This window comes from Carassius auratus, unplaced genomic scaffold (assembly GCF_003368295.1).
Source record: "Carassius auratus strain Wakin unplaced genomic scaffold, ASM336829v1 scaf_tig00004584, whole genome shotgun sequence".
NCBI lineage: Eukaryota > Metazoa > Chordata > Actinopteri > Cypriniformes > Cyprinidae > Carassius > Carassius auratus.
This window is the reverse complement of record NW_020523609.1, coordinates 37,022-50,125: the sequence shown is the minus strand read 5'-3', so window position 1 is coordinate 50,125 and position 13,104 is coordinate 37,022. Positions and strand designations below refer to the sequence as shown.

General features: G+C 34.3%; 1 protein-coding gene across 1 annotated transcript in view; it reads left to right on the top strand.

Annotated features, from left to right (window-relative positions):
* LOC113070581 (dedicator of cytokinesis protein 3-like) overlaps positions 1 to 13,104 on the top strand; it is a 102,763-nt gene that overhangs the window by 69,296 nt on the left and 20,363 nt on the right. The window contains exon 5 of the mRNA XM_026243978.1: positions 3,880 to 3,976. Within this exon, the coding sequence (XP_026099763.1) occupies positions 3,880 to 3,976 (97 nt within the window). The remainder of the gene's footprint in view (positions 1 to 3,879; positions 3,977 to 13,104) is intronic.

The window sequence follows — 13,104 nt, the reverse complement described above, 5'->3', positions numbered from 1 at the left end:
AAGAGAGACACTTGCATGATTGTATTTTAAACTCGTAAGTGCAATTTTAAGAAGTGCACTTTGTATTAATGTAAAATTAAATGTTTTGCTTCAACATCATTTTTAAATCATGTTATTACTTACTTTATGTATTGCAGTTTTCCATAAATGCTTTGCAGTGCATTCGGAAGCACATTATTATAAATGTACATATAAAGATGTACTCAATTCTTAATTTATGATGGGTCACAAAGCTCAAAAAATTGCATGTATTATAAACTTTTTATAACAGTTTTCATTTAAATAACAATTCATGTTTTTTTTTTGTTTTGTTTTTTTTAAGTGTCTGAAAAAATTCAGTTTGCACTTGAAGAAGAAAAAGGAAAAAAAAATACTCTTAGGCCATTCAAGACATAGATGAGATTGTTTCTTCACGGAACAGATTTGGAGAAATTCAGCATTACATCAGGTGTTCACCAAAAGGATCGTCTGCAATGAATGGGTGCCGTCAGAATGAGAGCCAAACAGCTGATAAAAACATCACAATAATTGTCAAGTGATCCACACCACTCCAGTCTATCAGTTCACAAATTAAGACCTTTTTATTTTTAAATGGTTGCTTCTGGCTAAAATATGAGTCTATAATCCATAATATTGTTTCCTGTGGTAAAAATGATTTTTCTTTTCTGAATCAGGAGAGAAATATGCACAGATCAAACACTGTTTTAAAAGCCCAAAACAGATCTAAACAAATATGCCAGAGGATTTGGCAATGTAATTTTAACAGAAAAAGTATTATTATGGATTATGGCTAGATTAGTACTACTAATGTTTTGGCTAGAAGTGATGAAACCTCTTAACGATAGATTTGTTTCTTACAAACACACAGCTTTTCACTTCACATGATGTTGACTGATGAAGTGGAGTGATGTGGATTACTTGTGGACTATTGGTTTGAACAATTGTTTGGACTCTCATTCTGACGGCACCCATTCACTTCAGATGACCCATTGGTGAGCAAATCAAGAAATTCTACATTTCTCAAAATCTGATGAAGAAATATATTCATATACACCTTGAATGACCTTATAGTAAGTAAATGTCATCAAATTGTTATTTTTGAGTGAACTATTCCTTATATTTTAGTGTATATTAGTATATAGTGCTGAAGTGCATTTCTTTTTCATGGGGATTTCCAAGCAGAAATTGTTGTTCTTACAATCTAATGGTTGTAAAAGTCATTAGAAGAAAAACATTTTGTGAAGTTATTGATAAAAGACAAATTATTGTTTGTACACTGAGATTGCTTTAGAACACACACAGATGCCTTTTGTATGTTTCAGTTATTTCAAAAACATTACAACAAATGCGTCTTTTAACTACACATTGTCATTTGAACAAACATCCAGCTGCTAATGCTAATGTGCAGTTCAGTACAGTAAGGCAGATGTTGATTTAGTAACCGCTGTGAGTTTCAGCGAATGATATATCCGACCGATTTCAAACCTGTGAAAGTCGAGTTTGTAAATCGTGAAGCTAATCTACAAGCAATGTAAAGTAATCACCCACTGTCTGCAATTAAGCTAACTTTTGTAGTTAGCAGAACTACAAGCTACAAACAAAGTGCAAAACTTCATTGAGACAACTATCTCATGATTTGGAGATCTTGTTTGTTTTGTGATCTGTGGGAAGAAACAATAAATCTGTGTTGTGTAAAACAGTGTGACATTAAATCGAAATAAGTAGCTTTTGGTTGCTCCACACCGCTAATTGATGAAAAATGCTAAAGCTAATTTCTGTTTCTTTTTCTATTTCTTTCTAAAGGGGGTCGCACACCGGACGAGAAGCGCAGCGCCGCGTCGCGTCGCGCCACGTCTTTAAAATTCGAACACATTATTCTCTACGGGTGTACACACACTGGCGGCGCCATTCGGCGTCTGTCCGCGGCGCCCAGCTACGACTCAGAACGCTGTTCAAATTTCTGCCGCGCCACAGAGCGCCATCCGCATAGTTTTATATTAAAAAACCCAGATGTTATAAACTGAAACTGAAATTAAAGTACAGCACACTTGTTTCATTCAAATAAAACATTACAAAGTGTTTGGTTACGTTTTCAGCAGCACAGTTGCCTAGACAACAGATACAACAAAACAATAACAGACTTATTATAATAACACAGATTCTTTTCATTAATTAACGTTCAAAACTCAGCTTTTATCAATTAAAATCATATATTTAAAATAATAATAATAGATGAAGTTAAAACTCTCCCATCTTGCTGCGAAATTGAGCTCACGCATATAGAATGTGCATGTCCGGTGTGCGATACCTTGAGTTGTCCTACATGTGGCGCGACGCGATGCGGCGCTTCTCGTCCGGTGTGCAACCGCCTTAACACTACATTATAATGTCGTCCCCTTGGAATTTTAAGGTTCTATCTGCGTTCTGAGTAGTTTTGAGATATTGAGCTTCAAAGTTTTTGTGTTCCATAGACTTCTGTAGATAGAACCTTTTTGTTTATTCAATAAAAAAATCCCAAAATGTACACAACTTAAAATAAAACATCACATAATGTAAATAAATTGTCACAGAATAAGAATGTGAGTAACTCAATTTTGACAAAAATGTCAGATAGAACCTTATAATTCAAAGGGGACGATGTTTAACGATCATAATGTTTAAATCACCCATCAGTATCCTCTTAATTCGTTAGCATATTTAGTAAATCTGGTAGATAAAATAACTGAATGTGGGTCTCTGGAAAGGTTGTTTCGGTTTTACAGATTCGTTCACAGGTTTGAATCTGCTTCGGTGACACACTGCATATAAATGTTTTAGGCATGCAGAAAACAGGAAACAGTGAACATTAAAGAGACCATCACTCCCAGTTGGATCTCTCTGAATCTGAAAACACGCGGGAAAACTGCACATCAGGGACTGTCGGTCGACAGATTCTTCTGTTTGTTTTAACTTTTGATGATTTACAACTTTTTCACAGGTGTTTGCACACGGCACCCTGTCTTACACTTCGCGGTCTTCCAACCCACACACACACACACACACATATATATATGTATATACAAAGACACATTTTACCCAAAGTTCTCTAACACCTTGAAAAGTTTAAGAATAGCTGTTTTAAGACCTGCTCCTGTACATCGCTGTGATGATAGGTCTTTGCTGCTTAGCTTCAGTTATAAATCCCGGGTAGGCAGCTCTGCGCTCCATGTTCAGCCCGTGTCCCAGGATCAAATTATAGCATCTCATCAGAATTCAGAAAACAAGAAGAAAATTACTCTGAAAGCTGTTACATCTGACACATGTGATGATAAAGCAGAACAAAGAGCTCGATCTGTTTCCACACTGTGTCAGAGAAGGACAGAGGAAGGACAGTGAGGGCTGATGGATGTACAACAATATGGAGAGATGAATGGACAGGAAGAGCTAATGCGACAGCAGGAAGATGAAGCAGGACAATTTTGTGCTATTGGTTTATGATCATAGCCCTGTGTGCAGTACATTGTTATTTTAAAGACCCCATGAAATGCTTCAACGAAGGTCTTTTCCTCAGTTTTATCATATTTACTAGCAAAATAGCAGGTAGAAATTATTTTACAAAAGTTTATTTGCAAAAAACAAAAACTATGTACATATATATTAGTGTTTGTATGAGAATACATACATTTCGGTTTGTATTATTTTATTTATTACTTCTACCTGCTTGGGGGGGGGGGTAATTGATCTATCCTCTGAATATGAATATTAACCATTCATTACGATTAAGTACATTTGAGAATGAATGAATGATTGAAATAGATAAATAAATATAGTATTCATTGGTAACTACTTGTTGGAGGGCAATCACACTAATCTGTGGTCAATTTTTGTTGTTTTGTGCAGGCAATATGAGACGGTGGTCCCGCTGGAGGACCCCATCATCACAGAGGTCACCTCTACGCTGCAGGAGTGGTCTGTCCTGTGGAAGCAGCTGTATGTGGTGAGTTCCTCTTCCTCTTCTTCTATCTCTACTCCGCTGTGGGCAGGACGTTTGCATGTGCAAAAAGTGACGTAACATTCAGCCAAGTATGGCGACCCATACTCAGAATATGTGCTCTGCATTTAACCCATCCGAAGTGCACACACCCAGAGCAGTGGGCAGCCATTTATGCTGAGGTGCCCAGGGAGCAGCTGGGGGTTCAGTGCCTTGCTCAGGGGCACCTAAGTTGTGGTATTGCCAGCTCGAGATTCGAACCCACAACCCTAGGGTTAGGAGTCAAACTCTCTAACCACTAGGCCACGACTTCCCCCTAAACAGCAAGCGTCACTCGAGGGGCTGGATTATAGTGCTTTCAGTGATGGAAACGTCTTCCCTCGATCTACTAGACATAGTTTAAGTGCGCTTTTTTTACAGGATTTTATAAGTATGTCGTTTTGAAGGAAATACACACCTGGGACATGGAAACATAGATGAAGCATTTATAAATGTATTGCAGACTTAATGCAAGAATGTGTTTCTTTCTCTCCCTGCTAGTAAGCGAGTTTCTGTGCTAATATTTTGTAAACTACTATAATTTACGTAAAAAAATTTTGATTGAACAAAAGCAGAACAAATGTATCAAATGTTTCATGGATTGTATAATTAATGATTAAATTAATGAAATGTACGAATCATATATTTGACAATTTATGTTTTGCATGGTTGTGAACGGTTCACGAAACAAGCATACTGAATTTATAGATACATTCATGAATGCTCAGTAGTTCACATACAAATGACTGCAAACAATCATGAAACAAACAAGTAGAACTCATTTATGCATCGGATGTTTGCGAGCGATTCAAGAAACTTTAGTATTATAAATTTAAGTTCATGTTTGATAGCTTACCGACAAAGTTTATAAACAATTCATAAAACTCAATTATTTCACATTTAAGTGGACATTTTATATTTGAATCAACAAAGTTTACGAACAATTCATAAAACTCAATAATTTCACATTTATGAAGTGCACATTGGATATTTGAATCAACAAAGTTTACGAACAATTCATAAAACTATTATTGCGAATTTATGAAAGGCATGTTGGATAGTTTATGAAGGAAAGCTTTACGAACAATTCATAAAATTCAATTATTGGTGATTTATGAAGTGCATGTTTGATAGTTTAAACAAGAAAGTTTATGAAACATTCATAAATATCAATAATTGTGAATTTATGAAGCACATTTTTTATAGTTTATGCATAAAAGTTTACGAACAATTTAAACAACTTAATTACTGCAAATTTATGAAGCACGTTTGATAGTTTCTGCACGGTAGTTTACGAACAATTCAATTATTGTGAATTTATGCTGCAAATGTTTGATGTTTTATTTTTTACGTTCAAATGTTCACAAACAATTAATGAAACACTGGCAGAAATGGCTAATGAATTGCATGACTGTGAATGATTACATGGTTGAGAAATTATCCGAATTTTATTTCCAATCAGAAATTTAATTGCAATTGAAATTGTTTTGAATTTGTCAAATCAGATATTCAACAGCATAAAAATTGCTTTATAAATGATTTGGAAATTAAGTGTCCATGTTTGTATTTCACAAATGAGGCGTGTTCTGTCCTATTCTGGCTCAACCAATAGTGTGAGTTGTAGGCGGGGCTACCGGGTTATACAGTAGCATGGTATTTAATTTTTTATTGTCCATTTTTCTTTGCCCTCCCTCTGAAATGCAAAATGAAGCTTTTCTGAATTATGTTATCTTAGATTAATGAATGAATATCAAAGAGCACTTTTAAGTTGCCAAAGCAAAGGCCCATGTATCTGATGTGAAGAATGATCAGGCAGAAGAGGCTTTGTGAAAGTCTTGAATGTGCTGCTCTCCTCACACAGAGACACTATGAGATCTGACAGAGCCCTTTATGTAAGCCTGTACTGAGGATTACCAAGCATTAGTGTACGACATTACAATAGAGCTCTCTCTCTCTCTCTCCTCTGTTTTAGGCATGGCAGACATGACATACTGAAACCACAAAGATTTTAATAGCGTTGATTCATTCATTGCTTACTGCCATTTTGACCATCTACTGCTCAACACAAAAATGACATTGCATTTGTTGTTTTTTCACATGTTCATTATGCACTGTACTTTTCAGGGAGTACATGGCTTTGTATTCTTAATATAGTTTAATGTTTGCTGTCGATTTGTCCTATAATGTTATCAAATCTCACAAAAAGAAGTGAGGTTTATGCTTAAAACGAGCAAAACAGGTGGGGTTAGAAAGAGAAATATAATTTAAAAATACAGTGTAGTCTTTAAATATAAGTTTTAATATATTTTTCTTAAAAAAAATACTAATAAGTTTTAAGGATTGTTAGATACTGATTAAAACAGTTTATACCGTGTTCCAGCACTCATCAAATCAGAGAAAGCAGCTTGTTTTTGCATTTTCCCCTGAGGACTATTTTTAAACCGTAACATGTTTCCTCAAACACCTTTTTGTTCCCAATCATCACCAATTCAAAGACATGATAGCTTGTAATAAGGCTTCCAGGATTCTGACAGCACTCGTAATGCGGCTCAGAAAATCGACGCTAATTTGGTGGCCGGCTGAATCGAGGATGACTAATTCGGACTGATTTGGGTTGCATAACGAGGCCAACACAGAGCATTGCGAAGCTGCGGTTCAGCTGATAGTGAAGATTCACGCTCCGCGGCTCCAGTTAGGAAAACGTGGACAAGACAACAAACAGCCAGTCACATGGAAACGCTTGTTGAAATGATTGTGACAGCAACTGTCTCAATTAAGATCTGTAATGTATCATGGACCAAAGCCTGCACTCTCATCAGGAGCCAACGCAGGCGATTAATGTATTTGACTAATTAGTGAACAGCGTTTTCTGAATTTGCTGTTCACAGTTTGGCTTGGGCAGGTCTGGCAAATGCACTTCGTCGTCTTTACATTGCTGTGGATGTGCAGTATATTATTGTCTTGTGTGCTTGGTAGTTTTGGCTAGTTTTGGATGTTCATAACCCGCCGTCTGTCTGATGTTGATTTAATTATGTTTGTTAATTTTGTAAAAAGAAAAAAAAAAAACATTATTAATTTTACAATTTTACAAATCGACACTGAGACTATTTACACACTTGTGCCATCAAACTGTTGTATAAATGCAATATCGCACTCATAGACATAAGATATAGCTGTATATTGGCACGCTGTAATTACCTTCTCATATGCATATTGTGATTACACACAGCCATCTATCTATCTATCTATATATATATATATATATATATATATATATATATATATATATATATATATATATATATTTATATAAATATCTATATATATATATTAGGGATGGGTGATATCGTTTGCAATATAATCCCCACAATCTGAATTAGTTTTCCTGCGATTAATAACGATAAAGTCTAGTTGTTGACATATTTCTGTGTGCGACAGTGTGGAGAGACATTGCAGAAGGCAGATGTGAAATTGATGAGGAGTTTATCGCTAAATGAGAAGCTCCTCCTACAATCTGGAACTGGTTTGATCAGGGCTGTAAAGTGCACAAATAATCGGTTTGAATAAATGTACTACAATAGCGAAACAATTTTGCAAGCGTTTGAGTCTGTTTACAAACCTGTTGTCCAACAAAGATATAATTTATTGATATGGTTTTTCCCAAATAAACTAAATATCATTGTCGAGTGTTTGAAATAACTTCTGTCAAATAATTAATTGCGATTAATCACATCCAAAATAAAAGGTATTGTTTACATATGTGTGTATATTGTGTATATTTATTATGTATACTGTATATAAGTACGCATGTATATATTTAAGAACATTTTTTTTACGTTTATACATTAAATATATTTATATATTTATCAATGTATGATAAAATTTTTTAAATGTAAATATAAGAATCTATTAATGTCCTCGCATAGAGCCAATGCATAGCCTATACATATCCTCCCATAGGTCTTGCAGTGATCTCTCAGTTGTGGTCAGTATTTCTGTCTGAAGCGGATGGGCCATGCTAAGTTTGCCTTCATATTGACTGACAGGTTTCCCCACCGGCAACCACTTTTAATATGCAATACTGGGTCAGCAGATGGTCACTGGGAGACTTGTGATTGATCTGCACCCTCGGCCGTACGGACAGAAATCTGTGGGATTGGGAAGAGGGTTTTTTTCTGGTAATGCAGAGTGACAGTGAAGTGTTGTGTCATGTTACGAAAATCCTCAAAGCGTCCGTTACCACTGAAGCCTGTCATAGAAGATACTTTACAAGCAATCTAAGCCAAATATGTGCATATTTTTAAGTGTTTCGGGGCTTAGTCATGCATACATTTGCTAAATGTCTTGAGGCTCTGAGTTAAAATGACCAACAGCGATTATGCTAAGTACCATCTTTTTTGACATTACTTGCTTCTCTTCTGGAATGTGCTTCTTAGATTTTTCATGAGCTGTTCTGTGCATCAGTCACTTATTACAGTATCGAAACTGTCCAGAAATAGGTTTCAGCAACATTCATGTCTGTCTAAGTTTCTACATAACACAGAATAGTCCGTACTTAATTCATACTGCTAACGTGACTCAATCATTTTGTCGACATGCATCAAACATTGCTGCTGTTCTCATAAACTTTCACATTGGACCTCATTTACGAAACCAATGTACGACAGAAAATAGGGTGTACATTCGTTTCAGCGCAAAACTTGGAATGTATCAATATGGATGTAATCTGTTTATTTGTTGTAGAGTGAGGGGAACTAAATAGGATGTTTATATTTAACAGTATTTTAATATGTAAATTACATAAACTCATGTAGCCAATTTTTTTAAATTACAAGGTTAACAGGAGTTTTTGGAGAAAGATCAATTTCTCTTTCATGAGATTGCTTCCTCTTTTCGGGGGTTTCGTTTCTCAGTGTCGTAAACTCTAGTTTGCAACATATATTATCTCGTATTTTGTCAGAATATAGGGCGTGATATTAAAATGATGATTGTTATCTGCCCCCACATTAATCAGCGTGCTATCATTCATACGATGAGATTGGCGGCATGCAAATGAATCGCACGTGAACTCTGTCGTAAGTTGATTTTTGCACACAGGTCTGCGTTGTTTCTACGTTAGACTGATAAATGAGGCCCATTGTCCTTGATGGTTTATTAAAGAGTGTGCACTGGCTTAAGATTGTTCTGTAACATCATGCTTTGAAAATCTGTTCTGTTGCAGTCTCTTAAGTGTTCGGTCAGCCTGTCATCTTAATGGTAGATGATCTTTACTCATGTGGAAGGATACAGCTGTCAGTGTGCTTCTACTGCCCTGCAACACCATTTATACTATCAGCAAAAAAAAACAAAAAAAAACACAAGCAGTGAGGTGAAACAGAGAAACATGAGAAAATGCTTATCATGTTAGAAACAAGCTAGCAACATGCAAATAGCAGCAAGCTAGCAACATGTTAGAAACATGCTAATCATGCTAGAAACAATAAGAAACATAACATCATGTTAGCTACATTCTAGAACCATAATTGCCAGCATGCTAGCAACATTCTAATCATGCTTACCACATCAATTATGCTAAAACATGCTAACAACATGTTAAACCATTTTAGCAACATGTTATGCCTGCAACATACTATATCATGCTGGCAACATGCTACATCATGTTATCAACGTGTTAAACCACGTTAGTCATGTGTTAAGTCATGCTAGCAACATGGTAAGTATGCTGACAACATGCTAATTGTAACAGCCCAATAAAACATGCTAGCAACATGTTAAATCATCATTTACTGACCTAAAAATATAAAAACTTTGAACTTTTGAACTATTTTATTCTTCAAACAAGTTAACAAACATATTAATCATGTCAATAACATTCTAGCAAGATGTTAAATCATGTCAGTGACACTCAAGCTTTGTTAAAACATGCTATCAAAAAGTTAAATCATGCTAGCAACATACTAAAATATGCGCGCAACAAGCTAACTCATACTTATATTAGCAACATTCAAAAACTCTATCTATCCATTTATTTCCTTGATGGACTTCATTGACTTCAAAATATTCAAATCTTCAGACAAGTTAGCAAAATGCTAAATCATGACTGCAAAATGCTTATCATGCTAACAACGCGTGCTAGCAACATTTAAAATCATGCTAGATACACACTAAATCATGTTAGCAGCATTCTAGCAATTTGTTCAATCATTCTATCCAAATGCTAAAACATGCTAACAGCAAGCTAAATTATGCTAGTGACATGTTAGCAATTTGATAATGCTAGAAACTTCAGTTTCAATAGTTATATTCAAACCTTTAGCTTTTCAAGCCAACTTCATAGTTAACAAATATTACTTATATAGTTATTATTATTATTATTATTATTATTAGCTGGTATTATCTTCTGTTCAGAGTATAGCTGAACAAATTTCAGCATTAAACAAAACAAAACACACAAAAATAAACTAAGCTAATAAACCAAAAACCTCAAAACAAAACAAAATACAAAACAATAACAAATATATATTGTTGTCTGTCTGAACAAAGCCCAAAATCAATTGGTCTTTATTTGTGACTTTTGTGTCACAAATACTTGTTTTTTGATGGACTCATGCACATGTACAGTAACATGCTGCTTTTATGCTTCAGCCATGTTTTTTTTTTTTTTTACACACAGGCAGTTATTTTGTTCACGTCAAGTCCCGTTTGGTTCAACCCTCATCTGCGATGTAGCCTGCAGGGCGAACCAACAAAGATGCAGGAACACATGTGTGAAAGCTTTTTTCATTTTCGTCCCATCAGTGTGATGAAACCTCATGTCGCACTGTCACTTCATCCTGGTTAACTGTCACTCACGCTCCACACGCTAGAAAAACTTTTCATCCTCTCACCTTTCATCTAGACATGGTCCATTTCAGAATGGCCATGTTTAATTTGTGAAGGATTTTCAATGGTTAGCATGTGGTCTCGCCACAGTGTGTTAAGAATGATGGCTATTAAATAGTGGAAAATTGATTTTTAAGCTTTTTTCAGACAGACAGCAAAAAATAAAAATAAAATATTTGTTGTGTTTTTAACTTTGTCTTTGTTTTGTGTTCTTTGTTTGTCATGTTCTTGTTGTTGTTGGTTTTGTTCGTTTCACTTTCATTTGTTTGTTTTTTGATGCATGACTTTATTTCTTGGTTTGTTTTGTTTCTTGTTGTTTTGTGTTGTTGTTGTTTTTTGTCTTGTGTCTATTGGTTTGTCATGTGTTTTTTTGTATTGTGTTTTGTTTCGTTTTGTCTTTTGTTTATTGGTTTGTATTGCTTCTTTTTTCATGTTTTTGTTTTATCTTGCATTGTGTTTATTGTTTTGTTTTCTGTCTATTGGTTTGTCTCACTTTTTGTCTTGTGTTTGCATTTGATTTGTCTTGTGTTTTACTTTGTTTATTGACTGTTTATTGCTTTGTGTTTTTGTCTTGTGGTTTTTTGTTTTGTGTTTTTGTTTTGTCTTGTGTACTGTTAGGGTCACAACAATATATATACAATATAATATATTCCTGTATTTTGCCAGAGGAGGGTGTACACAGCACTTCTGACATACACATTGTCCAAATTTGCTCACTCATTTTCATTCACTTATTTTTGTAAACTATATTAATGAAGTAATGTTGAGTAATGAAGTGAATGAGGGTATGTAGGGTGATTTCGGATACAGCCTTGATTTTTTATGTTTATGTTATAGTGTTTGCAAAGCTACTTACCTTAGATAGTTAAGCAGCAAGCATGTAACAGCCAAAGTCAGTGTTTGTAGTCAGCTTAGCATTGTTTTTGTTTTTTTTTACTAGTAGTTTCTCTGCTTCCAGCTGGTTGCTCTTCAAGACTTTTCTGACTACATTAGCCTGTGTTGGGTTGTAAACGTAGTGTATGTGACTTGTGCAGATGTTGAGGGGTCACGACCCAGGAAAGGTGAAATGTGTGGTGGCACATCCTGAGGCTCGTCGTGTTGCCAGGTTGCGGTAAGGGTATGAAGGGATTCACACATTTACTCGTTCTGACGATGCCACCCCTTCCTGGCTTCAGCGTCACGTTTCTGGGACAGACAGAGGTGAACTGTGGGGGTCAGAGCGTCTTTGGATGTGTCAGTGTGTTAAAGACTACTCACACCGTATTTCCATCAAAAACTTTCTTGCAGAGTTTTGCTGTCAGATGGTAACCTTTTAATGGCATGCAAGCTACCTGCATTTATTTACTGAAGTATTAAGTAAGAATAATTAATTTCATGAAATGATGTGGCATCTATGCATGATGCTTCATCCACAACAACAGGTGTCCGTCTAAAGTCCAAGATTTGTCTTATCGTATATCCTTATTCTGACCCATTTCATTTTAAATCCAGTACATAACATATTGCTAAAACATGAACTGTAATTGTTAGTAGATTTTTAAATACCTTTTACAATTTTATACAAATGCATTAAAAAATAAGGAAAATGTTTAAATTATATAAATTATTATTTCACATTTTTATTATTATATTTTGTAATTTTTATAATAATTATTTAATTATATTTTGTTTAAAAGTGAATTACTTAATTTATGAATTACATCTTGGACCATTAAGATCACATGATAATGATAATAATAATAATAATAATAATAATAATAATAATAATAATAATAATAATAATAATAATACATTTATATATAATAATATATACCATTTTTTTTTTTTACTTAAACATATTAATTGAATAGTACAATTCTTCATAATAGGATAATTACTTTTAATAATAATTTTCTAATAAGAGATACAACAATGATTTACAGGATTTAAAAAAAGAAATAAAGTAAAAGTAAAAGAAAGTCAAGAAAGTAAAAAAACAGCATTAAATTAGTCCATGACATAAATACTTTTAAATGTTTACTAAATCAATTAATTTATTCAAATTCAATCAATCAATAAATCAGTTAATAAATCAATATAAATTAATACCAGTACAAAAATACTATAATCGTGTGTTTATATTTATTAATTTATCGCTGCATTAATGGTAATAAGCAATACATTTTTTTTATATGAGCATAAAAATAATGTGGCCATGGAGATAATTAGTCCTA